This window comes from Colias eurytheme, chromosome 18 (assembly GCF_061535395.1).
Source record: "Colias eurytheme isolate Ceu_HAF_F1 chromosome 18, ilColEury1 Martin Lab GWU primary, whole genome shotgun sequence".
NCBI lineage: Eukaryota > Metazoa > Arthropoda > Insecta > Lepidoptera > Pieridae > Colias > Colias eurytheme.
Genome location: NC_142997.1, coordinates 4,411,854 through 4,427,724, shown reverse-complemented (window position 1 = coordinate 4,427,724; position 15,871 = coordinate 4,411,854). Strand labels below are relative to the sequence as shown.

General features: G+C 35.6%; 1 protein-coding gene across 1 annotated transcript in view; it reads left to right on the top strand.

Annotated features, from left to right (window-relative positions):
- LOC149900573 (dynein beta chain, ciliary-like) overlaps window positions 1-15,871 on the top strand; it is a 30,510-nt gene that overhangs the window by 14,119 nt on the left and 520 nt on the right. The window contains exons 39-81 of the mRNA XM_090112704.1: window positions 44-200; window positions 398-638; window positions 721-922; window positions 1,012-1,236; window positions 1,316-1,654; window positions 1,740-1,888; window positions 2,064-2,282; window positions 2,395-2,632; window positions 2,742-2,934; window positions 3,123-3,300; window positions 3,416-3,544; window positions 3,624-3,843; window positions 3,963-4,124; window positions 4,217-4,416; window positions 4,499-4,665; window positions 4,752-4,930; window positions 5,116-5,193; window positions 5,293-5,454; window positions 5,692-5,940; window positions 6,025-6,136; window positions 6,236-6,498; window positions 6,573-6,653; window positions 6,753-6,968; window positions 7,203-7,351; window positions 7,533-7,692; window positions 8,192-8,358; window positions 8,495-8,696; window positions 9,015-9,145; window positions 9,354-9,638; window positions 10,449-10,704; window positions 10,800-10,981; window positions 11,092-11,223; window positions 11,339-11,471; window positions 11,558-11,784; window positions 11,894-12,017; window positions 12,385-12,521; window positions 12,823-13,018; window positions 13,316-13,489; window positions 13,731-13,799; window positions 14,022-14,204; window positions 14,693-14,866; window positions 15,105-15,253; window positions 15,611-15,805. Of these exons, the coding sequence (XP_089968830.1) occupies window positions 44-200; window positions 398-638; window positions 721-922; window positions 1,012-1,236; window positions 1,316-1,654; window positions 1,740-1,888; window positions 2,064-2,282; window positions 2,395-2,632; window positions 2,742-2,934; window positions 3,123-3,300; window positions 3,416-3,544; window positions 3,624-3,843; window positions 3,963-4,124; window positions 4,217-4,416; window positions 4,499-4,665; window positions 4,752-4,930; window positions 5,116-5,193; window positions 5,293-5,454; window positions 5,692-5,940; window positions 6,025-6,136; window positions 6,236-6,498; window positions 6,573-6,653; window positions 6,753-6,968; window positions 7,203-7,351; window positions 7,533-7,692; window positions 8,192-8,358; window positions 8,495-8,696; window positions 9,015-9,145; window positions 9,354-9,638; window positions 10,449-10,704; window positions 10,800-10,981; window positions 11,092-11,223; window positions 11,339-11,471; window positions 11,558-11,784; window positions 11,894-12,017; window positions 12,385-12,521; window positions 12,823-13,018; window positions 13,316-13,489; window positions 13,731-13,799; window positions 14,022-14,204; window positions 14,693-14,866; window positions 15,105-15,253; window positions 15,611-15,805 (7,784 nt within the window). The remainder of the gene's footprint in view (window positions 1-43; window positions 201-397; window positions 639-720; window positions 923-1,011; window positions 1,237-1,315; window positions 1,655-1,739; window positions 1,889-2,063; window positions 2,283-2,394; window positions 2,633-2,741; window positions 2,935-3,122; window positions 3,301-3,415; window positions 3,545-3,623; window positions 3,844-3,962; window positions 4,125-4,216; window positions 4,417-4,498; window positions 4,666-4,751; window positions 4,931-5,115; window positions 5,194-5,292; window positions 5,455-5,691; window positions 5,941-6,024; window positions 6,137-6,235; window positions 6,499-6,572; window positions 6,654-6,752; window positions 6,969-7,202; window positions 7,352-7,532; window positions 7,693-8,191; window positions 8,359-8,494; window positions 8,697-9,014; window positions 9,146-9,353; window positions 9,639-10,448; window positions 10,705-10,799; window positions 10,982-11,091; window positions 11,224-11,338; window positions 11,472-11,557; window positions 11,785-11,893; window positions 12,018-12,384; window positions 12,522-12,822; window positions 13,019-13,315; window positions 13,490-13,730; window positions 13,800-14,021; window positions 14,205-14,692; window positions 14,867-15,104; window positions 15,254-15,610; window positions 15,806-15,871) is intronic.

The window sequence follows — 15,871 nt, the reverse complement described above, 5'->3', positions numbered from 1 at the left end:
TACTAAGAAAAATCATAAGTTAAAATTAATTTCACACAAACAGAGTCTGCATCTCATAATGGGTGGTGCTCCAGCGGGTCCTGCGGGAACAGGCAAGACGGAAACCACCAAGGACTTGGGAAGAGCGCTCGGTATCATGGTCTATGTGTTTAATTGTTCTGAGCAGATGGATTATAAGTCTTGTGGCAATATTTATAAAGGTAAATTACTAGTGTTACTGGTTAAACGTTGAACACATTTATCGCCAGTAATTACGTTAAAAAAACACATGTACAAATTTTTCAAATTTTTCGTACCCAAAAAATTTTTATCCAACGCTCCAACTTATTATGAAATAGCCTAAATTTGTGTCTGAGAGACACGTTCCAATTAATTATTTATTGTATTTGAATTCTAGGACTTGCCCAAACTGGTGCTTGGGGTTGCTTTGACGAGTTTAATCGTATCTCAGTGGAGGTACTTTCTGTAGTATCAGTGCAAGTAAAAAGTGTTCTAGATGCTATAAAGGCAAAGAAGAAGAAATTTGATTTTATGGGTGAATATATTTCACTCATACCGACAATAGGTATGTTCATTACCATGAATCCTGGATACGCTGGAAGAACTGAACTGCCCGAAAATCTAAAAGCATTATTCAGGTAATATTGAAGTTTGCAAGACATTTATATGCTGTCACTTAAATATGATGTTATATTTTCTTAAAAATATTATTCGTCACAGGCCATGTGCTATGGTGGTACCGGACTTCGAACTAATTTGTGAAATTATGTTGGTCGCTGAGGGATTCCAAGAGGCTAGGCTTCTAGCGCGTAAATTTATTACTCTTTACACATTGTGTAGGGAGTTACTGTCAAAGCAAGATCATTATGATTGGGGATTAAGAGCTATTAAATCAGTGCTCGTCGTTGCTGGTTCGTTAAAGGTATTTTTACTTATTATAAATGGAAATACATGAACAATGTGAAAGGTAAACTTAATTTTATATTCATAAGTTTATGTTCTTACAATTAGAGAGGCGATCGTTTGAGACCTGAAGATCAAGTGCTAATGAGAGCATTGAGAGATTTTAATATTCCCAAAATTGTAACGGATGATATGCCTGTCTTCATGGGTCTTATTGGGGATTTGTTCCCTGCTTTAGATGTACCTAGAAAACGTGATTTTGATTTCGAAAAGAGTCTCGTCGCAGGGGCAATATCTATGAAATTGCAACCTGAACCTGGATTTATTTTAAAGGTATTTCTTACTAAATCTTGGAAAATTTTCGTTTTAATGTGAAGTAAAAATTATCTTTTTATTTAAATCATTTTAACAGATGGTGCAACTAGTTGAGTTATTCGCTGTGCGACATTCCGTTTTTATAGACGGATTTGCGGGAACAGGAAAATCTATGGTGTGGCAATGCCTTAATAGAACATACCACATGTTGAAAATGAAACCTTATTATAATGATCTCGACCCTAAAGCAGTGACGAACGACGAATTGTTCGGGATAATTAATCCTGCTACTAGAGAATGGAAAGATGGATTGTTCTCAACGATTATGAGGGACATGGCCAACATGCCTGGTGATGGGCCAAAGTGGATTGTCTTGGATGGTGATATTGATCCAATGTGGATCGAAAGCTTAAACACATTGATGGATGATAATAAAGTTTGTACTCTAAGTATTTTTAATTTTGTTATATAAAAAAAATATATTTTAGGTAGTATGAGTGTACTGTATTATATTTTACTAGGTATTGACCTTAGCGAGTAATGAGCGGATAGCTTTAACCAAGTCAATGCGTCTTCTATTTGAAATTGCTACGTTACGTACGGCGACTCCAGCTACTGTGTCTCGTGCTGGTATTCTTTATATCAACCCTCAAGATTTGGGGTGGAATCCGTAAGTAGATTTAATTTTTTTTTAAGTTTTTAATAATAGTTCAGAGATAACTTTTGATTTTTGTCGTTGAATAAATTGATTTTGTTTGTTCTTACCACTTATTCCATTAAACTAACATTTTTGAGTCGAAATTGTCGATTTATGTCAACAATTAATCATAAATTTGTTTTTAAAGTTTTGTAGCGTCTTGGATAGAAACTACCCGTGATGATGAATCAGAGAAAGCAATGCTAACAGTAATGTTTGACAAATATATTCCCTCTCTACTCGAATCGTGCAAAAAGTACAAGCGAATCACACCCTTGAGTGAACTGCAGCAGATACAGCTTACGTGTTATTTGCTTGAATGTTTCCTCAATAAGAGTTTACTGCCAACCGATTGTCCAAAAGAATGGTAAGAATAATATTGTTCATGTAAATGACTTTTTTTTCATAATTAAATGTTAAACTATATTTAACATTTAGTTATTTACGTGCAAAATGTTTGAGAATTTATAATCTTTAAGGTATGAAATCTATTTCGTATTTTGTATCGTTTGGGGATTTGGATCTGGCTTGTTCCAAGATCAGCTCGTCGACTGGCGTAATGAATTCAGCAAGTGGTTTTGCAATGAATTCAAACAGATCAAATTCCCTTCTACTGGAAATGTGTTTGGGTTTTTCATTGATCCAGAGACGAAGAAATGGTTGCCATGGACTGAAAAAGTGGAGTCATTTGAATTGGATCCAGATATACCTTTACAGGTAAATGGAGTATTTTTATTTGAAGTTATAATTTTGCGTCAAATCGAGAAAATGTTGTACCTTACGCTTTATAATATCATTCGTTTTTTAAAGATTTTTCTTATTTCAGTCATGTTTAGTATCGACATCAGAAACTACCCGCATTAGATTCTTCATGGATCTCCTGATCGCTAAACAAAAACCAGTCATGTTAGTTGGCAGTGCGGGAAGTGGGAAGACTGTTAGCGTTGCTGCTAAATTGAACTCACTGTCTGATAATTTTGCTATCACTAATGCGCCTCTTAACTTCTATACTACGTCAGGTACCTTATGAATTTCCATTGCTAGACATTTAACACGTTACTAAAGTGTTTCAGAATATCTCCTATTATCATATTATTATCTTTCAATGAGTCTTTGAAAGTTGTTTCCAAAATTGCTTGTTGCTGTTCCAAAATCGTATTATCAAACGTAATTTCAATTAAAGCCTTAATTTTATTTTATTTGGCAGAGATGATACAGAAAGTTCTGGAGAAGCCTTTAGAAAAGAAGTCTGGTCGTAATTTTGGTCCGCCGGGCAGCAAGTTTATGATATACTTTGTTGATGATTTAAATATGCCGGAGGTAGACACGTATGGTACAGTGCAACCACACACCCTAATAAGACAATTTATGGATTATAAACATTGGTAAGAAAATTTATACCTTGTTTCTGTTATACTTGGGGAAAATTGATAGCTTTAGGCATGCAGCAACTTTAGTACCAAGATAAATATTTCCTATATTGTGTTATTTCGTTTACAGGTACGACAGGCAGAAATTGACACTGAAAGATATTTCAAATTGTATGTTTGTCTCTTGTATGAATCCAACTGCTGGGTCGTTTACTATCGATCCTCGATTACAGAGGCATTTCTGTACGTTTGCAGTCAGGTATGATCTTTTGACTTTTCTTATTTTTTTTTAAATTCTGTTATAGTATTGAGTCTATTTTACATGTTATTTTTTACAGTTTCCCTGGATTGGACGCATGTTTCCATATTTATAAGCAGATTTTATCTCAACATTTAGGAAATCCGCTTAACAAATTCGGAATAGTAGTACAAAAGTATGCAGAGAATCTTGTCAATGCTGCTTTGGCGTTACATAATAAGCTAGCCTCTACATTTTTGCCGACAGCTATAAAATTTCACTATATATTCAATCTACGCGATCTATCTAATATATTCCAGGTATTGTTTTTTTCTTCTTCATGTCTTTTAAAATTTTGCAAATTGAATTTAAATCAATGAATGTAATGAGATTAGTTTTAAAGTAATACAAAGCTTTGATAACATATAATTTTTGACAGGGAATATTATTTACTACCGGTGACGCCATAAAATACCAATCTGAACTCATTCGTCTTTGGATGCACGAAGCGACTCGAGTATACTCTGATAAATTGGTCGACTCTGCCGATAATGAAAACTTCAATAAACTTATTGTTGATGTTATAAAGAAGAGCTGTGAGGTAAGGGTCTAATTTTTGGGTTCTATGTTCTATGTTGTTTTTTTAACGCCTATTTTCGTCTTATCTAACGTCTATTTTACTATTTATTATAGGACTATGACGAAAATGTAGTATTTGAAAAGCCATTGATCTATTGCCATTTCGCGGAGGGAATAGGAGATCCCAAATATTTCCCCATTAGAGATTGGGCGCAAATTAAAAAGTTACTTGACGAATCGCTTTCTTCATATAACGATCTCGTGGCTACAATGAATCTTGTGCTTTTTGAGGATGCTATGTATCATATTTGCAGGTGATTATTGTCCTATTGAAAATGTTGTTATTTGTTGTAATTGATGATGACGTCCTCTTTAAATTTATATTTTTTTGTATAGAATTAACCGCATCCTTGAAGCACCTCGTGGCAATGCTCTACTTGTTGGAGTCGGGGGATCCGGAAAACAATCTCTATCAAGACTGTCTTCGTTTATTTCTTCACTTGAAGTCTTCCAAATTCAGCTTCGTAAAGGCTACAGTATCAATGACTTGAAAGTTGATCTCGGTAAAATAATGGGCTCTTCTATGACATTATTACGTTACAATATTACTTTTTGAAAATTGTATTTTAAATGCTTTCTTTGTTAACAGCGGGCTTGTATATAAAAGCTGGTCTGAAGAACATAGGAAACGTGTTTCTTATGACGGATGCTCAAGTCGCTGATGAGCGTTTCTTGGTACTGATTAATGACTTGCTAGCTTCTGGTGAGATACCCGAATTGCTGGCTGATGATGAAACTGAGAATATTATTAATGGCGTTAGGGGAGAGGTAAAGACAATTACTTTATTACTTATTTCCTATAAATTTTCAATATATGTATGAGCTTACTCGGTTTGTAATTAATAATGATGATGATGAATGATCCTAATACATAAAAAGAGGCCTGTGCCCGAGAGGTGGAAAAGGTTCATGAACAAGTCTTGATTAATTTCTTGTAATTTTGTATTTTGCAGACTAAAGCGTCAGGCGTTCCTGATACTCGTGAGAATTGTTGGAAGTTCTTTATAAATCGTGTTAGGACTATGTTAAAAGTAAGTATCTTTATTATAAAAGGTACGTGACTCCCGGAAGGATGACTTTGAACAAATTGGAGATATTACACTTTAATTTATAAAAAATAATCACTTTAGGTGGTGTTATGTTTCTCACCCGTGGGTGCGACATTACGTGTGCGAGCTCGTAAGTTCCCGTCGATCGTGAACTGCACGGCCATCAACTGGTTTCACGAGTGGCCGAGGGAGGCGTTGCGATCTGTATCGAAGAGATTCATCTCTGAGGTGGAAGCTTTACCGGTAAGTGAGAGGAAATCGATATAATTGGCAGCAAATATTTTACTATGCATTTACTAAAAAAATGATTGTAGTGGGGTTTAGTTATTATTTATGTGGATTTGATTTAAATGTAAAGCTGATAGTTTTATTCTGATATGTCAAATGATTATCAGCAAAGGTATGAATGGCTACTAACCTAGTAAATTATAATAATTATCTGATTTCGAATGGTTCTGTCTGTAACTTATATTCTTACAGCGTGATTTGGTCGAGCCAGTAGCTAACTTTATGTCGCACGTCCATCAAAGTGTGAATCAAATGTCAGCTGTGTACTTCCAAAATGAGCGTAGATACAACTATACGACTCCGAAGACGTTCTTGGAGCAAATTTCCTTGTACAGTAAGCTGTTAACAGAGAAAACAAACAATTTGAAAATGATGATTTCGAGACTCGAAAATGGTTTGGAAAAGTTAGCATCCTGTGCTGCGGATGTAGCTGTTTTAAAGGTACGTATTTTTTGCGAATAAATTGTGTTTATCGATGAGTTAAGTTTAAATAAAAAATTATGTAATTCAAATAATATTTTCCAGGTGACACTTGCAGAACAAGAACAAATATTGAAGGTTAAAAATAGGGCTGCTGAGGAATTGATTGAGGTTGTCGGAGCTGAAAGCGAAAAAGTATCCAAAGAGAAAGCGTTCGGTATGTTTAAACTGAAATATTATTTATCCGTCAAAAATATGTTATCTCTCAATTAAAATTTTGAAATGATACATGATATTTTCTTACTTAAATATACAGCTGCTGAGGAAGAAAAGAAGGTCAAAGTAATTGAAGAAGACGTCACAATTAAGGCTAAAATCTGTGCTGATGATTTGGCTAAAGCGGAACCCGCACTTATCGCTGCGCAGGAAGCGCTCAACACTCTGAACAAGAATAACTTGACTGAGTTGAAATCTTTCGGTTCACCTCCTGATGCTGTTGTAAACGTTACTGCAGCGGTACTGGTTCTGTTTTCTAAAAAAGGAAAACTGCCAAAGGATAGGTCGTGGAAGGCTTGCAAGGTATGTTTTGGAAATAAAATGGGTTTCTGGTGTTTTCAACAAAATGATTAAACTAATGTGTTGATTTTTTTCAGTTAATGATGGCCAAAGTCGATCAATTCTTATACGATCTAGTGTATTATGATAAAGAAAATATACACCCAGATGTTGTTAAGGTAAGTAAAATTATGTTTCCAGAGTACCTGCTGCTAAATACCGTGTGCCAGGTCAAATTAAAAGATGTTTGATACAATTTCATTATCCTTTATTTTTAGGCTGTCCAACCTTACATAAAGAATCCGGAGTTTAACGCAGAGTTTATAATGTCGAAATCAGCAGCAGCAGCAGGATTGTGTGCTTGGGTCATCAATATAATAAAGTTTTACGATGTATATGTTGTGGTGGAACCCAAGCGTAGAGCTTTAAATGCAGCTAATGCTGAACTACAAGCCGCTAGGGACAAGCTGGCTTTCCTCACTGAGAGGATTCAAGTTAGTATTTACGTCATCCTAAAGTATAAAAGTACCACGATTGAATAAGGTACCAAAATCATATTTTGCAATGCTTATTACGTGATTGACTTTTCAATGATAATAATATTTTATGCATTGGAGAGGTATTTTTCCCGAGTTATCTGAGTGAAGTTGAAGACTGAAACTAGCCATATTAACCTTACTTATAAAACTAAACAAAAAATTTGTTGTAATTTGTAAGTTTCATTTTAGGAATTGGAAGAACAATTAGGAGAACTTATGAAAGCCTTCCAAGAAGCGGTCAATGAAAAGATGAAATGCCAAGCGGAAGCTGATGCCACTAACTACACTATAGATTTAGCTAACCGTCTTGTCAACGGTTTAGCCTCTGAGAAAATAAGGTACATAGGTAGATTTGCAAAAATAATACACAAAATTTATTTTTCTATATGTATTTTCAATTGAAGAGAATATTTAGACCCTTCCTAACAGCGGAAATTAACCAAGTATTTTGACTTTCTTTATGGACACTGGATCGAATCCTCTAAAATATCCTTCACAATTAATAAACATTCACAACAGATGGTCAGCGACAGTGGTGAACCTCAAGGAGTCTGGTGTCATGTTGCCCGGAGACGTGTTACTTGTGACGGCATTTATATCCTACGTCGGATGTTTCATGCGACGCTATCGACTCATGCTTATGAACGAAGATTGGATACCCACATTGAATAAGACCAATGTAAGTATTACTGTTCCAGTCTCAGTGTCATGATATTTGAAGCAGTATTATTTCCAGTGTGGAAAATGACAGCGATAGATAGCGAAGAAGTTGCGCTAGACAGCTATATAGGCCATAGCGCCATTTCTTTCCCAGACTGGAAATAAAACTGCTATCGGTAATCCCAGATAATATAAAAAATGCATTTATTACTTGTTTTTTTTAAATTTTCATTTCGTAATCCGTAGACATTAAAATTAGAATTTTGGACAGTGCTACGGAGCCATAATACTTATTTATTAGATCAACTAGCGGTCCGCCCCGGCTTCGCCTGTGGTACCTACATGTTTAAACTATCCTATCTCTCAAGTTGGATCGAACTGCACATGGTGTGCGAATTTTATTATAATCGGTTAAGTGGTTTAGGAGTCCATTGAGGACAAACATTGTGACACGAGATTTATATATATTAAGATAGTTACTTTTGGAAGTTTTTAGTTTTAAAAACGTAATGTTTTAGCCAAAAATCGAAACAACGGAGGGATTGGACCCATTATCAATGTTAACAGATGACGCTCAAGTGGCCTGTTGGAATAACGAGGGCTTGCCCACGGATACGATGAGCACGGAAAACGCTACCATTTTGACAAATTCTGCTAGGTGGCCTTTGATGATTGATCCACAATTGTAAGTTCATTATTGTAAGATTAAAGTATAAATAATACTTTGTACAGTGAAATATGAAAAAATAAATAGCAGGAGGTTATTAGATCGATACTGTAGGTACCTAAATTTGTGATTAAAAATGTACAATTAATTTTAGACAAGGCATCAAGTGGATAAAATCACGCTATGGTGATGCTTTAGTTGTGATAAGACTGACTCAACGAAATTACCTCGATCGTATTGAGAGAGCTGTCAGTAATGGAGATGTGGTTCTATTGGAGAATATTGGGGAATCTGTGGATGCAGTACTGGAACCATTGCTAGGCCGAGTGCTAATTAGAAAGGGTCGGGTGCTAAAGGTAACCCAAATGAATTAGTATTTTAATTGATATTTGAAGCTTCTTTAGGATCGTTGGGAGTAAAATTTCAAGGTCGCGTCATAGTACCTAATACCATCACGTCATGGAGTAAGGCGACGATTTTGGTATTTTTGAATCTTGGCAAAGAAGCTTCACTTCTGACACGTGTGCTCGGCACACACGCTCTTTTTTTTCTTACCTTTAAAAAAATTAATTAGCACTTTTTAATGCAAGCCTTTTCGCGATTGTTTTTCTTCTGTTATTGAATATTTTTATTTTTTTTATTCGGTTTTCAACTATACTTACGAAATTTTACAGATAGGTGATAGAGAAATAGATTACCATGCCAATTTCCGTTTAGTGATTCAAACGAAACTAGCCAACCCTCACTATCAGCCCGAAATGCAGGCTCAATGCACTCTGATTAACTTTACTGTAACGAGAGATGGGTAAGTGTCATTTATTTGCATTATGATTTATTTTCAAGAATGCAAGTCGTAATGATCTTTCTTAATTTGATAACGATGACTTTTGTAATAAAATATACTTAACTATATTTTTTTTTTTTTCACCATAATCTCTAAAAAATTAAACAAAAAATTGTGCACTATCAATATTGTATACAGTCGTGATACAGATTTCTAATGTTTGTAACAGCTTGGAAGAACAGCTATTAGGCGAGGTGGTAAAAGCTGAGCGCCCAGATTTAGAAAAACTACGATCAGGGCTCACAAAGCAACAGAATGATTTCAAGATCACATTGAAAAGTTTAGAAGACGACCTCTTAAAAAGATTGTCTTCAGCCGGGCCCGATATCCTAAGTGATTCTGCACTTGTCATAAACCTCGAGACCACTAAGAAGACTGCAGCCGACATCGAGATAAAGGTCGAAGAGGGTAAAGTTACATCTGTCAAGATCGATGAAGCCCGCGAACGATATAGGTAAGTTTTGAAATATCTTACTTGAGAGACGTCTTTTGTCTCATGAAAACGACAAGACACAGCACAGTACACCAGTGGTGGGTACACACGTACGTACTTGCTAGTCGAGCAAGTCTCTTCGAACAAAGCTATAGCACAGACATGCTTGAACTCGCGTCTACACGTAAAAGCTTGCGCGAAGATCATGTTCAGTGTGCGTTGAAACTCTTCGAGCAATGGACGATACGTTGTTGTGTTTGGTGGGAATCGCCTGCTACATTTACTCTCGGGGAAAACCGACGCGAAAAAGGCGTCGACGTTGGGTAAGGCCAATGTTACAAAGAAGAGAATGGCACAGTCATGTTAATTTGATAAAAGAGCTAGAACCTGAAGAGTTTCGTAACTATTTACGGATGAGTCAAACTCTGTACAATAACACTCTTCTTCTCGATACATGTTTATAAATTGTTCCACAAAATCACGAGTAAACGCTCGAAAGTCCGACATTTCAGCTGCGTACGCACAACCTTTTCGATTAATCACTCGCTCATGACTGACATGCTCGAAGTCGCAGCTACACGTACAAACAAGATTGCTTCGAACATCGAGCAAAAATTATGGAGGTTTGAATCTTGCTCGAATCGAAGTTGTTGGATTGAAATGGTTGGCTTCGAGCATTTGTCTTGAGACTTGGATGGTACAAACGTTCGTACTTGCTCGAGATCGAGCAAGTTTATCGAGCATGTGCTTACGTGTGTACCCACTATACGATTCGACACTTTTTTGAAGAAATAAATTCTTAAAATTTCAAATTAAATTTTTCTTTCACAGACGCGCTGCCACCCGTGCTTCACTTTTGTACTTCATCCTAAACGATTTATATAAAATCAATCCTATGTACCAATTCTCATTGAAGGCATACAGTGTAGTGTTCAAAGAGGCTTTGATGCGTGCTGAAGAGGCTGAAGATCTTGAAGGTCGAGTCAGAAACTTGCTAGATAGCATTACGTTTGCTGTCTTTGTTTATACAAGTAGAGGCTTGTTTGAAAGGGACAAACTTGTGTTCCTGTTTCTCATCACTTTACAGGTTTGTTCAATTTTATTATTACGAGACAATTTTTGCATTGTTATCTCTAATATTTATAATTTTTTTTGTAATATCTACAATGTTTAATTAACTAGGTTTTGCAAACGGATGGTAAAGTGGATCCTAGGGAATTGGACTTCTTATTGAAATATGCTGTTGCACCAGAAGTCTCACCATACTCATGGCTTTCAAATAATTCCTGGGGAGGGATTGTTGCACTTTCGAAAATGGATGCCTTTGAAAACCTTGACAAAGATATTGAAGGTGCTACTAAAAGGTGATTGAGATTGATTGATTTTCGTACATATTGCATGAGTGAGAGTGTGAGAGATATTGTATTTTACCATTATAACCAGCCTTTATTGAAATTAACTTGAAATTCAATAGGTGGCAAAAATATACTGACGGAGAAGCACCTGAAAGAGATAAGTTGCCTGGTGAATGGAAGAATAAGAGTTCGCTTCAAAGACTTTGTATTTTGCGAGCTTTAAGACCAGACCGGATGTCATATGCCTCTGGGTTTGTTTTTCTTATCATTAATATTAATGTAGGCATCCATATGATAATAACAAAGACAAAGATGTAGAACGGTAATAATTCAATGTTAAATAAAATAAAAATATTTTATCTTTAGAGCATTTTGTGAAGAAAATCTTGGCACAAAGTACGTTGAAGCTAGAACGCCACCATTAGAAAAATCTTACCAGGAAAGTACTTCAACTACACCTATGTTTTTCATCCTCTCCCCTGGCGTCGATCCTCTGAAAGTAAGTAAAGTTTCTTTTTCTTGCCTTCTAAACTTATATAAGTCCAAGTCAGTACGATTACTATGGTGTGTTTTTATTTTTTATAGGATTTAGAGAAGCTGGGCAGAAAGCTTGGGTTTTCCACGGACAAAAAGAATTTCCACATCGTATCTTTAGGTCAGGGTCAAGAAGTCGTAGCGGAAGAGGCTATGGGTGTAGCATCGGTTAATGGGCATTGGGTGATCCTGCAAAACATTCACTTGGTGGCCAAATGGCTGGCTACTCTTGAGAAGAAAATGGAAGAGACCTTTGAAAGTCCTCTTGAAGAATATAGGTATTTGATTAAATTTTCAAAATTAGAATTATTGACCTCTGTGTAAAAATGCTGATGACGTACATTGGTTATCAAACTAGAAATGTTATCCTAATTTCATATTCAACAGATTGTATTTGAGTGCCGAACCGGCTGCAGATCCAGCCTATCATATAATACCGCAAGGCATTCTAGAATCTGCCATCAAAATTACTAACGAGCCTCCCATTGGAATGTGGGCGAATTTACATAAGGTATGGTATTGTTTTCAATTATATAATCGTAAATTTTTTTAAAGCTGTCATAAAAGCTTGTATAGTGAGTTTTAAGAAAAAGAAAATACTTTATATTGATAAAAAAAGACGGGTTGCACTCCGGGAGTGCTGGCAGAAGTGAAAACTTGTTTATTAACGTTCAGCATGTTTGATATTTTGGAATGGTATTCGTCTTACGTATGGTATATAAGGGCTAAAAAAAAAAACATCCGTCTAACGCTTTTTCGATCAGGCCACGTGTCCTGACGCGAGTTTAAGATTTTATACCCAACGCCGCTAAAGAAGTTTTCACTTCAAAAATCCTGGTTCCCGCGATATAGTATTGTATCATATTTTACATTTACAGGCATTAGATAATTTCAGTCAAGAAACTTTAGAAATGTGCAGCAAAGAAGCTGAATTTAAATCTGTGTTGTTCGCTCTTTGTTACTTCCATGCCGTGGTAGCTGAAAGGCGCAAGTTTGGCCCACAAGGATGGAACAGGTAACAGAAATATGCTATGTAAAATAGGTAAAATAATATATAATAATATGGTTATATGGTAATATTATACAAGTAACAGAAATTTTTATAAGAAGCAATTTTTTATGTTACTAATCGCAATTTACACTATTTGGCTACAATCTTACCAAGCGATGTATAAATAAATAAATAAAATAAAATTATTTTATTTCAGGAAATATCCCTTCCCATATGCAAGTTACAAATTACAATAAAGAAAGAAATTTTCTATCTTTATGCTAGAGCTAAATATAATATCAGACTTATTATTGCTCAATTGCAGAGTATATCCATTCAACTTTGGTGATCTCACAATTTGCGTATACGTTCTATACAACTACTTAGAAGCAAATCCTCGTGTGCCGTGGGAGGACTTGCGTTACCTCTTCGGGGAGATTATGTATGGAGGGCATATAACTGACGACTGGGATAGAAGACTGTGCAGAACTTTCCTACTTGAATATATGCAACCTGAATTGGTAATTATTTTGTACTGATCTCTTTGGAGTAGGGGTTAGTGTACAACCTAGAGGTCTGTCTTTCGATGCTTGATGAAGATTAAAAAATTGTTCTGTTGTTAGAACTGTTCATTGTAACAGAGCAAAGGTTTGATCAACAGCTACTCGTCCGAAGTAAAATACATGGGTATTGATTGAGAATGAAATTTTTTTATATGGTATGAAATTGAAGAAAATAACATATTCATCGTATTTTGTAATTATTAGTAATTCCTAGTAAATTTTGTTACAATATACTGATTTTATTTTTCTAACTAGGTCGATGGTGAATTGCCATTAGCACCAGGTTTCATATCACCACCGAATTCCGACTACGTCAGCTACCACCAATACATAGATGACTTCTTGCCGGATGAGACTCCGTACTTGTACGGATTGCATCCTAATGCTGAAATAGGATATTTGACTACTGTGTCCGAACGTTTGTTCAAGGTGATTTGATTGCTAAATTACTTTTTTATAAAAATGTTCACAGAAAAATTGTAATATTCGTTGGTAACTTAATCTTAACGGGTATCAGTAACATAATTTGTTAATCTATATTAATTAAGAAGTTTCACTTCAAAAATGCATCTGCCCCTTACCCCACCAGGGAAATGGGACTTCACTTTTAATGCTATTTAATTTAACCTCAATCGTAATGGTAATATAATGCTCATTTAATTATGTTTAGGTTGTATTCGAAATGCAACCAAGAGATGCAGGTGCTCAGGCTGGTGGTGGAGCCAGTAAAGAAGAAATGGTAATAGCAAGATATTTTTAAAATTTATGTTTTTATTAAAAAAATAATATGGCAATAGAGGAAATATTTTAATAAGGTATTTATGGTAATTGGATTTTAACGCTTAGCAAAAACACTTAAAACAAAAGAATTACCATAACAATATAGAGATATATTTTATTCTGATTTATTAAATGGGCGTATCGAAGAAAATATCTTTATCATTATTATTATTTGACCTAGGTTCGATACATTCTGGACGACATCCTAGATAGAGTTCCCGAACCGTTCAATCTACAAGAGCTAATGGGTAAAGTGGAAGAGTTGACACCTTTCACGATAGTGGCCCTGCAGGAGTGTGAGCGAATGAATAGGCTAATGGGAGAGATTCGACGGTCTCTCAAGGAAGTCGAGCTGGGATTGAAAGTGAGCACAACTTTTTTTTCTGTCTTTACAATTTTTAGAATTCTTTCTGTGCACCGAAGCCACCAATTAAACTATAATAGCCGTTGTTTTATGAATAAAAGACTTTAACGGATTTTTAACCCGATTAATTCATTACATTATTAAACCAACGAATCGCAAACTTTTCAGCGAGCGTGGTCATAGACTCAGTCGTCTGGTTAATAATATAATGAAGAAGTCGCGTTTAAAATCAGTTAGTCTTTAATTTCTCGCGTAAAATCAATCACTAGAAAATACTAAGTCGCCGGTTTACTAAATGACTTATTTATTTTAATTCCCATTTGTTTGTCACATAATTGTATTTTTTGTTGGGATATTTGTTTTGTTATTGAATAAATGTGGTGAGAATGGCTGTAAAGAATCAGTAATAAAAAAAAATTCATACATTTTTAATTTATCGTATTTGATTTCTTACTTATTTGGCATTTAAATAATTTTTAATATCCAAGGGTGAGCTTACAATAAGCAGCGACATGGAGAAGCTGATGGAATCGCTTTTCATGGACCACGTGCCTGAGTCTTGGACCAAACTCGCCTACCCGAGCTTATTGGGATTGGCTGCGTGGTTTTCGGACCTCTGCCTCAGGCTTACGGAATTGGAGAATTGGTCTGGGGATTTCAATGTAAGTTTTGAAATTAGAAATATTTTTGATGGGATAGGATATATTCTGTCATAAAATATTTTGTGATTTCGTATTTCTGACTCTATGCGCAAATATATTTTTCAGTGAAGAGTAGGTATAATTAATTATGATAGTGCCTATGGTTATCCTTTAAAATATATTTCTACAGTATTTCGTTGCTATTTGATCAATTAGGTTTATGATAGCACTATTTATACAAAATATTAATATATTGCAGTTACCCCCAGCGGTGTGGTTGGCGGGTTTCTTCAACCCGCAATCATTCCTAACGGCCATCATGCAGCAAACGGCACGAAAGAACGAATGGCCGCTCGATAAGATGTGCCTCAACTGTGACGTCACCAAAAAGTATCGAGGGGACTTCAAGTTAGTAAACTTTTTCATCAAAATATCTCAATACAGATTTTATTAAAGAATAATCTTATAAAAATACTTTAAGAAAATTACAAAATGCATGTTTAGTGACATCTTGTATATTACTTCTCTGAGAAGAACTTGTTAGGGAACTGAAAATGGGATCTACGTAATGTTTTAATAAATAACCCACTCTACTTTTTCATGTATCCTTTATGCCTTTAATCCTAGCAGTCTGTGTATCTACCTTCATATTTTTTCATCGTAATCATACAGTAACGATTGACGACAATGCTTTTGCTCTAATCAGTTATGTTTCATAGTTTCTATTTTGCCGTTGCCATAACAACGCCTATCCTATATCCATAGCGCACCTCCCCGCGAAGGAGCAAACATCCACGGTCTATACATGGAAGGGGCAAGATGGGATACAGCCACGGGAGGCATTGTGGAGTCGCGCATGATGGAACTGTTCCCAATGATGCCGGTCATTTATATCAAGGCAGTGACGCAGGACAAACAGGACACGAGGAATGTGTACGAGTGCCCGGTGTATAAGATCCGGTTAGTATATGGGAACTAGGTAAGGTGTACGACAGTTGGATGAAGTGTGAGGATGAAAGTTAAGGT